This window comes from Stegostoma tigrinum, chromosome 28 (genome assembly GCF_030684315.1).
Source record: "Stegostoma tigrinum isolate sSteTig4 chromosome 28, sSteTig4.hap1, whole genome shotgun sequence".
NCBI lineage: Eukaryota > Metazoa > Chordata > Chondrichthyes > Orectolobiformes > Stegostomatidae > Stegostoma > Stegostoma tigrinum.
Genome location: NC_081381.1, coordinates 34556785 through 34569132, shown reverse-complemented (window position 1 = coordinate 34569132; position 12348 = coordinate 34556785). Strand labels below are relative to the sequence as shown.

General features: G+C 41.3%; 1 protein-coding gene across 6 annotated transcripts in view; it reads left to right on the top strand.

Moving 5' to 3' along the window:
• The window catches only part of vps13d (vacuolar protein sorting 13 homolog D), a 276898-nt gene that overhangs the window by 39106 nt on the left and 225444 nt on the right, over positions 1-12348 (top strand). For all 6 annotated transcript variants that reach the window (XM_048561113.2, XM_059638090.1, XM_048561115.2 and 3 more), the window contains exons 14-18: positions 2837-2897; positions 3398-3577; positions 7667-7797; positions 9093-9225; positions 9804-12044. In XM_048561113.2, the coding sequence (XP_048417070.2) occupies positions 2837-2897; positions 3398-3577; positions 7667-7797; positions 9093-9225; positions 9804-12044 (2746 nt within the window). The remainder of the gene's footprint in view (positions 1-2836; positions 2898-3397; positions 3578-7666; positions 7798-9092; positions 9226-9803; positions 12045-12348) is intronic.

Below are 12348 nucleotides of genomic sequence, written 5' to 3'. Positions count from 1 at the left end.
AACTGTAGCTTCTTCAGTCTGACCTCTTAAGTGAAGTGTCCAATTCCTGGAACCATTCTTATAAATCTTTTCTCCACCCACTCTGTTGCAGCCACCTTCTTTTCTCTTCTCTCACTACTGGAATTGGGGAAGACAAAGCAGTGCTTACCTCTGTTAGAATTTTCAAGGAAGCTTGTCGCCAGATTTTATAGCTTTAGGGATGTCACTCCATGTCAAACGTGGCTGACTAGAAGGCTACTTCCTGCATTGAAAGGTCAAACAATTTGATAATTAACCTGCATTGCCATGTTATAAACATACCTTCCACGATCATCAAGTCCTAACGTAGAACTCAAGTCCAGAGCCACCGCTACCACAACACTTTCACCTCCCCCACTTACCCCCAAAAAAATTGCCTTCACATTGCTTCAAATGTGCTGTGTCTAGAATTATATTAGCCCTGGTACAGTTCTCCAGTTCAGAGAGATCCTGTGTATCGTTGCTTCCTTAATATTGTAGCCTCTGTTTATAAACCACAGGACCCTGTATGGTTCTTGAACTTCTTGTTCAACCGATTTGTACATATATGCCCCAGGTCCCTCTACTCCTACATTCCCTTTGATCAATGTAAGTTTCTTCTCCCTCTCAAAAGTGACACGGTCTTTTGATTATCGTGATCCCACTATCTGGAATTCTAATCTTTAAATCATTGTCTGTTGCTGCATCTTAGCTCGCTTTCAAGAGTACCTTTAGCCAACTCTTGATTGATTTATTGACGTGTACCAAAATATAGTGGACAGATTTGTTTAGGAGTGATACAGGCAGATCATAGGAAGCAAAGGATATACAGATCAAAAAAGACGAAGGCGGTGTCACACGGGTTGCATTGCACAGGGCATCCACTAGGCAAGATCAATATTAGCAAGATTTGAGGCTGGTGAGTCCATTCATCAGCCTAAAAGTGGATAGGAAGGAGCTGTGCCTGAACCTGCTCATGTGTTTGTTCAGACTTCTGTATTTTCTGCCTGATGGAAGAGGTTGTAGAAGGTCATTACCAGGCGACAATGTGTCTTTGATGTTGGCAGCTTTTCTACGGCAGCAGTCTGTGTAAGTGGAGTCCACGGATGGAAGTTTGGCTTCCATAATGGTCTGGGCTGTGCGCACAACCTTCTGTAGTTTATTACAGTCCTGGGCAGAGCATTTGCCATACCAGACTCTTATGCACCCGGACAGTATGTCTTCAATGGTGCATCTGTAGAAGTTGGAGAGGAACCTTATGGACATGCCAAATTTCCTGAATTGCCTGAGGAAGAGATGTTGTTATGCTTTCTTGACTGTCACATCTGCATGGGAAGCCCAAGACAGGTTGTCAGTTATCGTCACTGTGAGGAGCTTGCTACTTTTCACCCTCTCTTCACCCTCCGTTCCATATGATGAAGATGGGGACAGGTTCTCCTCCTTTCGTTCTGAAGTCAATGACCAGTTCTTTAGTTTTGGCAACGTGGAGACACAGCTTGTTTTCATTGCACCACATTACCAAATCCTCTGTCTCCCTTCTGTAGTTTGACTTGCTGTTGTTAAATATCTGTCCGACTATGATGGCGTCATCAGCAAATTTGTAAGTAGTGTTTGTTCATATTTTGGCACCACAGTTGTTTGTATGCAGGGGGTACAGTAGGGGGCTGAGGATGCATCCTTGGGCGGGATGGAAGGGTGGTGTGGGCTCCAGTGTTGCACGTTACTGTGGAAAAGATGCAGTTACCAATTTTCATTGTCTTCTGTTGGTCAGAAAGCTGAGGATCCAGTTGCAGAGGGTGGAGCTGAGAGCAAGATCGCAGTTTTGAGATCAGTCTGGAGGGGATTATGGTGTTGAAGGTGGAGCAGTAGTCCATGAGCTGGAGTCTAGCATGGGTGTTTTTGTCCAAATCTTCCAGGAATGAGTGCAGGGCTAGGGATGTTTCCTCCTCTGTGGACCTGTTAAGTCAATAAGCAAGCTGGGAGACTGGAATTGATGTGGTCAGTGACCAGCCCCTTGAAGCATTTCATTGTTATTGAGCTCTTATTTCTTCCTCCCTAGTCATACTGATGTTAGAGTCACCTTTGTGAAAAGTCTTGGAGTATTTATTTTTGCTAAAGTTATTATGTACATGAAAATTAATGTTGTGTGTATAACCTTTGCAATAGGCTCATGATGTAGCTGATAAAAGTGCTCATAAAGACTTTCTTGTATGCATTTGTCCCAGGAAATTTTCATTTTATCATCTATATTGGTTTGTTTATACTCCGAGCCAAATCTCAAAATTGGTGATAACAAAGTGTGAAGCTGGATGAACACACCAGGCCAAGCAGCATCTCAGGAACACAAAAGCTGATGTTTTGGGCCTAGACCCTTCATCAAACGTCAGCTTTTGTGCCCCTGAGATGCTGCTGGGCCTGCTGTGTTCATCCAGCTCCACACTTTGTTATCTTGGATTCTCCAGCATCTGCAGTTCCCATTATCTCTCAAAATTGATGCATGGGTTTTAGCAGCGTTTATTGGGATAGAGTTGGATTCGAGCCCAGGGACTGAATCAGTTGATGTTGTGGAAAAGTAGACTAGGGTCAGCTTTTATAACAACAATTCAAATCTTTTTTTGAATTATATTGAGTTATATTTCATGATAAATTTGTGGGATTTCTCCCTTTGTATTCCATTGTTTTGATTTTTCTAGTAGAAGGAAGTGAAATGTGGCACCAAAGATGCAATTAGCTTGATTTGCATTAACTCCTGTTGTCCTATCTGAATGGAATCACAGATTAGTAATGGAGAACAGTGAACCATTTAAAGAATCCAATCTGTATGAATCCTTTGTTTCAGGAAAAAGATGCTGCAAGCTTATCTCAAACATTGGGTTTACGCTCCACATCTGAGGCAACAGGTAAGCATCTGGGTGGCATTATGCTAGAATATTAATTTTCCTTTTATGACTGAAAAATATAGATAAAATCCATTTAAAGTTAAGAAGTAGGTACCAGAAATTGTCACCTTTATTGCTAGGATCAGAAGTAGTTTTCTGAGATGTACTCTGTCCTGAATTGTTATGAGGGAATGTTAAGGAGAGAAAATCAGTTTATGAAGTACATACAATATGACTCTGACTTAAATTCATTTAAACCAAAAAATTTTTAAGTCTTTTTTAACTTTGCACAAATTATTTTTGAAAGAAGGAGCATTGGGAATGTCTGGAAATTGGTGCTGTTGAGGATCACCTTCATGCTTTGGATTTGTACTTTGTGATTCAATACAGCATGTTCTGTTGAACAGATTTTCCACGATAAAGAGGTAGCACCAGTGCTGGCGAACATTGTGAGCATCATATTGCACAAGGCATAGTCATTTTTTTGGAGTTGGATAATTATTGCTTCTCATATTTTACAGCTTTTCGCTCACTATGTAAGATGCCATCTGTGTTTGAAATGGTTTACGAAAAAAATCCAATTCGCAGTAACTACGAGAGGAGATTGGAAGTCAGCACTCGGCCTCTTAATATCATCTACAACCCTCTAGTAATCAAGAAAGTTGCAGATTTCTTCTACAAGGGCAAAGTTCATACCTCAGGTCAGGAAAAAAGAATGAAGTAAATTCAGTAGTATTTCCCAATAAGCAATAAAGGATGGTTTTATCTGATGAACCACATCTTCAGCAATTTCTCCCTAATAACTGAACCTGGTTATGGTGAACGCTTGTATTTGTGGCCCCAGACACCAACTCTGAGTCCTCTACCAACTTCATCCATCTTTCCAGCACAGTCTTGTGTTCAAGTAGACTGGAAAAACTTCAACTATTCAAACCTGAGTAGAATTTCAAATCCCATATTCTCTCTGAGGCAAAGACCACCTGTTTCCTTTGCTGTAACATTTCCCACTAGCCGTCCTTGCTTCAGACCATCTGTTGCTGAAATCTTCACTAAGGATTTGCCATTGTCAGACGCACTAATACAAGCTCTCCTTCTTAGCTCTCTCCCTGTGTAAGTTTGATTTTGCCCAATCCTCTGCCAGTATTCTATCTCCTAGCAAATTGCAATCATCCATTATTCTGCCGTGATTGACTTTGATTGGCTTCTGGTCCAACGATGCTTCACACTTAGAATTTGCAATGACCTAACTCTGTAACATGCTGTAGGTCCACAGCTCCCTTTGTATTTTAATTCTTACCTCTAATTCCTCTCAACGCTCATTATTTGCTATGCCTTTAGCTGTTTAGAGGGGCGCTTATGTTACGAACTTCCATTCATTAATATGCCTAAATCTCACTTCTTCAACCAATGTCTTTATTTCTCACACAATATTTCCTTTGGTACCTACTGATTTCTCTCACTTTTGAAGGTTTCCATGGAAGATCTTAAGTAACTGAAGTTTTTTTTCGTAGCTGTCCTTCCTTATATCCTGTTAAGAGTTCTTGTCATTTGTAAGCATGCCCACTTGGGTGAAGTTCTGAAGGATTTCCAGCATCTCCAGAACAATATTCTAGTGATGTAATGATTCATGTAATGAAGGATGAAAATGTAGAAACAAAAAATATATTTTAAACTATTCAATTTATTTTTCAGGTTTCGTTCTGGGGGTAGTAATGTTTTTATGCCTGTTGCCTATACTTACATTGCTTCAGAATAAGGGAGAGGTTTCAATAAGGAAAAGAAGTTAGATTATAAACAATGATAATGGGAACTGCAGATGCTGGAGAATCTAAGATAATAAAATGTGAGGCTGGATGAACACAGCAGGCCCAGCAGCATCTCAGGAGCTTTTGTGCTCCTGAGATGCTGCTGGGCCTGCTGTGTTCATCCAGCCTCAGATTATAATCTAAGATAATAAAATGTATGTTCTCCCACAGTCTGAACTACAAGAGGAAGAAATAGAATGTAGAACAGTTACAGCATAGAAACAGCCCTTCAGCCCACAATACTTTACTGAACATGATGCCAAATTAAACTAATCCCTTCTGCCTGCCCGTGGTCATTATCGCTCCGTTCCTTGCATATTCATGGACTTATCTAAAAGTCTCTTAAATGCATCTTTCATATCTGCCTCCACCACTATCCCTGGCAGCATATTTCACACTCCTACCACTGTCTTTTCTAAAAAAAACTTACGCCTCACAACTCCGTTGAACCTTAGATGCATGCTGGCTAGTTTTAGAAATTTCAGCTCTGGGAAAAAGATTCTGACTGTCAAGGCTATCTGTGCATCTCATAATTTTATAGACTTCTATCAGGCTACCCCTCAGCCTCTGCCGCTCCAGAGAAAACAACCTGAGTGTTCTAGTCTCTCCTATAGTTCATACCCTCTAATTCTGGTAGCATTATGGTGAATCTCTTCTGCACCCTCTCCAAAGCTTCCACATCGTTCATGTATTGTGGCAACCAGAATTGAATGTAGCACTCTAAGTGTGGCTTAAATTAAGTATTAAAAAGCTGCAACATGATACCCTAACTTTTGTACTCAGTTCCCCGACCAATAAAGGCAAGCATGCCATACACCTTTTTCACTACTCTGTCTACTTGTGTGGCCACTTTCAGGGAGCTATGGACTTGAATTCCAAGATCCCCCTGTATATCAATGCTGTTCAGAGTCCTGCCATTTACTGTATGCTTTTCCTTAACACTTGATCTCCCAAATTGCAGCATCTCACACTGAGACTCCATCTGCCATTTCTTCACCCAAATGTGCAACTGATCTATATCCTGCTGTATCCTTTGGCAGCTTTTTATGCTGTCCGCAACTCTACCGATTTTTGTATCAGCTGCAAACTTAATAACCCACCCACCTACCTTAAGCACTCATTTAGGATCTCACCCACATCCTCTGCCTCCAAACACAAGCCCCCCTCCTGTTATTCTGATGTGGTCCTACATTCTCCCTAGTTATCCTCTTGTTTTTTAATGTATGAGTAGAACACCTTGGCATACTCTTTAACTGTATTTGCCAAGGTCATTTTGTGGCCCCTGCTTGAGTTCCTTCCTGCTTTCTTTTATATTCCTCATGGGCCCTGTCCGAAATTAGCTTCCGGAACCTTGCATGTGCTTCTCTTCACTTTTTGACTAAATTCATAACTTCCCTCTTTGTCCAAAGATCCCTTACTTTGCCATCCTTGTCCTTCCTCCTTACTGAAACATACCAGTCCTGAACTCTCATCAGGTCTTTAAACAATTCCCTCATGTCATATGTGGACTTGGCTGGTAGCAGCTCCTCCCAGTTAACACACCCTAACTCCTGCCTAATACTGCCGTAATTTGCCCTCTCCCACCCAATTTTAGTACCTTGCCATAAGGTTCTTATTCAGAGCTGTCTTAAAACTTAAGGAGTTGTGATTCCTGTTTCCAAAATGCTCTCCCACTGAAGGGTCACTTGCCTGGCCGAGCTCATTGGCCAGTACAAGGTCCAGTATGGTCCCTCTTGTTAGACAATCCAAATGCTGTTTGAAGAAACCCACTTGGGTGCACTTTTTATCCCTTTATTCATTGACAGGATGAGGGCATCACTGGTTAGACAGCATTTATTGCCCATCCCTAATTGCCCAGAGGGCAGTTAAGAGTCAACCACATTGTTGTGGGTCTGGAGTCTCAGGTAGGCCAGACCAGGTAAGGATTGCAGTTTCCTTTCCTAAAGGACATTAGTTAACCAGATGGGTTTTTCCTGACAGTTGACAATGGATTCACGGTCAGCATTAGATTGTTAATTCCAGATATTTATTGAATTCAAATCCCACCATCTGCCGTGGCAGGTTTCGAACTCTGGTCTCCAGGACGTTATCTGGGTCTCAGGATTAATAGTCCAGTGATAATACTTACTAGGCCATTGCCTCCCCATAACAACTTAACAATTCTGCCCCATCCAAGCCTCTTGCCCCAAGGGAGTCCCAGACAATATCGGGGAAGTTAGTCACCCGCTGTAACAACTCTTTTTATTGCACCTTTCCATAATTTGCTTGCCTATTTGTACCTCAATGTCTGGGTTGCTGTTGGGGAGCCTATAGTATAATCCTGTCAGAGGGATTGCAGCCATCTTATTTTTGAGCCGTACCCATATTGCCTCAGTGGATCAGCACTCCAGTATGTCCTCTCTGGTGCAGATATAACAGTCCCCCCATTAGTAATGCAATTCCTCCACCTTTTTTACATTCCTCTCTCTCAGCTAAAACAATGAAACCGTGGAACATTACTTTGAGCAGCCAGTCCTGTCCCTCTCTCAACCAAGTCTTTTAATGGCCACAACATCATAGTCCCATGTACTGACACAGGCTGTAAGCTCATCTGCCTTACCTGTAATATTCCTTGTATTGAAAATAAACACATTTCAGCCCACTAGTATCATTGTATTCATTTACCTATCTCTGCCTGTCCGTCCTTTCTTGTTTATTGGTCCTAACATGTACCTTCTCCTTATTTCCCTCCACTTTCTGACCTGGTGCTCTGGTTTCCAGCCCCCTGCCACTTTAATTTAGATTACCTGAGAAAGGGCAAGATATTCTGATATTCCATAAGTAGGGTTTGTTTAGAAGAAAGCTCATCCAACTGTTTATTTTCCTTTTTGTACTTGCATTAAATCACGCTGCATTTTTTGTCTTAGTTTGTTAATTAGAATCTGGAGCTTTCAAAATGATACCTTTTGACATTAGGTTATGGATTTCTTTTCCCCATTTTAATAGGCTTTGGCTACCAGTCAGAACTTGAACTACGGGTAGCGGAAGCTGCTAGACGGCAGTACAACAAATTGAAAATGCAAACAAAGGCTGAAATCAGGCAAACCATTGACCAGCTTCTGGTGGGCGAATTCATTGTAAGTTGCATTTTACATTTTCTAAAATGTGCTGCAGTAATTTTTAAAATTTAACATACTTTTTTGATCAATCTGTTCAGATGTTATTACACATCTCTGGAGCGGGTGGGACTTAAACCCAGGCCTCCCAGACCAGGAGTAGGGACACTACCATTGCTCCACAAGCAGGCTGCACTGATTTTTAATAAAAATATATAATTTAAGCAATTGCTTCCATTGTTGCTGCACCTCCATTCCAAATAGACCGTCTCACAAATTCTTGTTATCACACTTATTCTGAAATTAAATCATAAACTTTGTTATCTGATGAGTTGGATAGCAAACTTCATCAGTTAGAGCAGTTATTCAGAATTCTTAATGCAAGGCATTTCTGACCAATTAAATTCATGGATGCTAAGTCGTGCAGTTGATGAATCTAGTTTAATGGTCCAATGCAATACCAATTCTTGTCATGCCATGTTCTGTTCCAGGATTGCACTGTATTCCAATTCCTTACTATCAGATATCTCAGCATTAAGAACAACCTGACCTTTTTATAAATGCCACCTAAGTTGTCAAATTAAAATAAGCATCCTTTGAAAAGAGCCTTTACCACATTGTAGAGCATAATATCTAGGCAAAAATGTTAAAATTTTCTATCTTGAAATGCAAGATCTTTCTATGATGGACATGGCTGTTGGACGAATATTAAATTCACTATATTCATGATTTGTGTTGTATCAAGTCTGGGATAATTATTCAGAATGAAGTAGGAAAGACAGAATAGACTTTATCCACCATAGTTATAATAAATTGCAAATATAGCATTGTCCCATCTGTGACCATGTACTAGTTCCATTAAACTGGATTATGGCCTATTTTGGTAAGCAGTTAATTCTGGCTAGGGATAGCCGCCATAGTTACAGAACTGATCCTATAAGATTGGTTTAACAAGAATTCCACTTGAAGGGCAGATCCCCTCAATTAAATTAAGTATTACTGAGGGTTGCCTGGCTGCATTTCAGCCAATCTCGGATTTGAGAGTGGTGGATTGGGGAAAACTGTGATTATAGGGTACTTTCCTCACCTGTTGTGTGCAGCAAGGTCAAAACTACATAACAAGGGATTTACAAACAGCTCTCAGATTGGTTATTCTAATTGTGCCACAGGAACTCATGCAAAGAATTGGGTACTACATTATTAAATATCTTGGAATTTTCTGCTGTTAGTCATAAGGTCAGTAGGAGGTTTCAACAGGAAAAACTGGCACATAAGTGTTACCTAAAGATATTAATGGAAGTTTTTGTTTCTGGTAGGAAAATGACAAACGCTGGATGATGAAATTAGATATCTCCGCTCCTCAGGTGATTTTTCCCGATGATTTCAAATCCCCAGATTCCGTACTTGTTGTTGTGGATTTAGGTCGAATTCTGCTGACGAATATCGGAGGTAAACTTTCTTCTGTCAGTTATCAATATCTCTCGTAGTAAGAATCACTTGGAGTTCCTAATGACATTGTGGATGAGTGCTCAGTTTAACAGGTTACGAGCTGTCCACTAGATCAGCTTCGTTTGTTTCCGTATAACGGTTAATGGACTGTGCATCAGACCGTAGTGTTATTTAAGGAGATGGGGATCTTACCTGACAGGAGAGTTGGTGATGTCTGTCTCACCTCTTTTTGGGAATTGAATGCCTGAGTCTGTCAAATGAAATGCCAGTTAGGCATGTGTTTGAGTAGGGGGAGAGCATATATTTCATCTGAGTTTTCCATTAAATCTATATAAGCACATCAGGGTTCTTTCAACATATAGATGCTGGTGGGTTCACCAAGAAAATAATTGCTGGGAAAATACGAGTTGCTCGCCACCTGAAAGATAGATAAACATTTGAGTTAAAGAAGATTGTGCTTGAAATGTTGGCCTGTCTTTCTTTGAGATGTTCATCTGTTGTAGCTCTTCATTTGTAGCATTTTAGCTTTAATTTAAGATTTCTCAATGTCCTCTTAGATCCATTCTTCATATTTACAGATGAGCCAAAAGGGAGAGGCAATGGAGAATTTTCAGTCCAAGATGAAGAGATCAGTGATGATGAGTACAAAACACCACTAGCCACACCACCCAACACCCCTCCTCCAGAGCCCAGTTCTGATCCTGGAACAAAGACTCCAGAATTCCTGACTTTAGGATTTACTGAGGAGCAACTGCAGCAACATTTTATCAACAATAAGCTGTATGAGAAATACTGCCTGTCCTTCATGGACATGCAGATCATGGTTGGACGAGTCATGGACAATTGGAAGCATGTTCAGGACAGCGAAGTTGGGCCAACGCATGTCGTTGAGAAATTTAATGTGCTGTTACAGCTAGAACGGCGGTTAATGTACACCTCTGATCCAAATCGTCCTGGTGCGATGCTGTCTGGGACCTTGCCTGAGCTGAAAATACACGTGAATGAGGATAAAATTACAGCATTGCACAACTTTTTGTTGAGGGTGACTGCTTCTGAGGTGCAGCAGAAAACAGGTGAGCAGCAATCTCTACGACGAGAAAAAATCTTTAAGAAGATGGATAGCCGAGGGAAGCTGCTTGATTCAAAGCTGAGCCTGACACAGAGCGTAATGTCACTTGAGCAGCATACTCGTGAGGTATTGGTTGAGTCCAAGCTACTCCTAGCAGAATTCAAAGTCAATTACATGCAGCTGGGAGTTGAGAGTTGTGGACGGTACATCTCTGTATTGAAAGTTTTTGGCATCAACTCCAACTTTGTGAAGAGGCCCTATGACAGTGAAGTGACACTTACTGTACATGGATTATTGTTGGTGGATACTGTCCAAACCTATGGTTCAGACTTTGACTTGCTGATGGCTTCCCACAAAAATTTGAGTTTTGATGTTCCCACTGGCAGTCTTCGAGATAGTGGAGCACAATCCCCTGTCTCTCCTCACTCGTCTGTTGCTACATCAGCCAATGGTACCTCATTGGATAAGAATAAAAACACATTAAGCAACACTTCAGCATTAGAAGAGCAAGTCACTGCGTCCTGTCCTGCTCAGGACTATGATGTCCTAATTAAACTAGAATATCAATTTGTGAGCTCTGACTGCCCATCTATGAACTTGGACAGCTCTTTACAGGTCATGTCATTGCAAGTTAATAACCTGGACATCATCCTTAATCCAGAAACCATGGTAGAACTCATTGGCTTCCTACAGAAATCCTTTCCAAAAGGCAAAGAAGATGCAAGTCCACAGCCGTCACTTGTAGATCCAGCAATGAGTTTTGAGGACCGAGAATCCATTCAGTCTACCTATGATCAGAACACACAGATGGCAGTAGAAATCCATCGGCTCAATATACTGCTTCTCCGGACTGTTGGGCTTGCAAGTGGAGAGAAATTGGGAAGAAAAATTGCTACAGCTAGTATTAATGGCACAAAGGTAAACGTTTCCATGGGTAGCCGATTTGAAATGCATGGGTCCCTTGGCTGTCTTCAACTTGTAGATTTGACCCAGGATGAAGTAAAGAACCATTTTGTGGTGAGCATTGGAAATACAGAAGCATATGAAGCAGTAAGTGACTTTGGTTTCTTTCAATTGGTTTTCATGAGGCCTGAAACTGAGATGAACCACAGCGAAGCACTAAGCTTTAAATTTATCGAACAGTCAGAGGAAGAGTTTCTGCTGAGTCTGCACATGGCCTCATTACATTATAACCATTCCCCAAAAATTCTTAAAGAACTCACGTTATCTATGGATGAACTCGAAGATAACTTCCAAAACATGTTGAAGAGTGCAGCGTCCAAAGTTTCTACTGTCCTGGTAAACAAAACAGCAGAGTACAGTGAGATGGTTCTGCTTTTTGAGAAACCACGGAAGGCACGGGACTCGTTTGGTTTTGAGCTTGAAGATGATGTAGATGGTGGGATGGTGTCTCCTCAACAGAACCCAGTAAAATTAATTTTGAACATTAACATTGAGTCACCAGTTGTCACAATCCCACGGAAACCTGGAAGCTCTGAGTTGTTGGTTGGGCACTTAGGCCGGACTTCAATCCACAACTTTGTGACAGGTGAGGATGACTCTGGGAGAAACCGGCTCCAGGTTGAAATTAAAGACATTAAATTGTATTCCCTGAATAACAATATACGAGGCTGCAAGCCAGATGCCAGCGAGTCCTCTCGGCCAAGTTCAGGTGCTACCAGTGTCTCTAGCCAGGAAGAATTGCACTTCACACGGCAAGATTTCTTCAATTCCGTGCACAAGGGTCAAGGTTAGTTCACAGTACACAACTACTTTTTGTTTTATGCAAGCCAGATCTGAGTGAAGTCACTGTATTTCCTAGTGGCTTAGTCAAACAATGCACTGCCCACTGTGGGTATGAATCTTAGAGCCCAGAAGCTGCTTTGGCTTTGTGTGTGGGAATGTTGAGAGTGGACTCGGGCAGATTTGACTGTGTGCTTTTCCTGACTGACATTCACTGTCTTTGAAGTGTGGAATGGTCACTAACTTGGGCACTGCAGAGTGTCTCACTTCACTGGAAATATGGAGAGAAACTTGAGATTTTATTTCAAAAT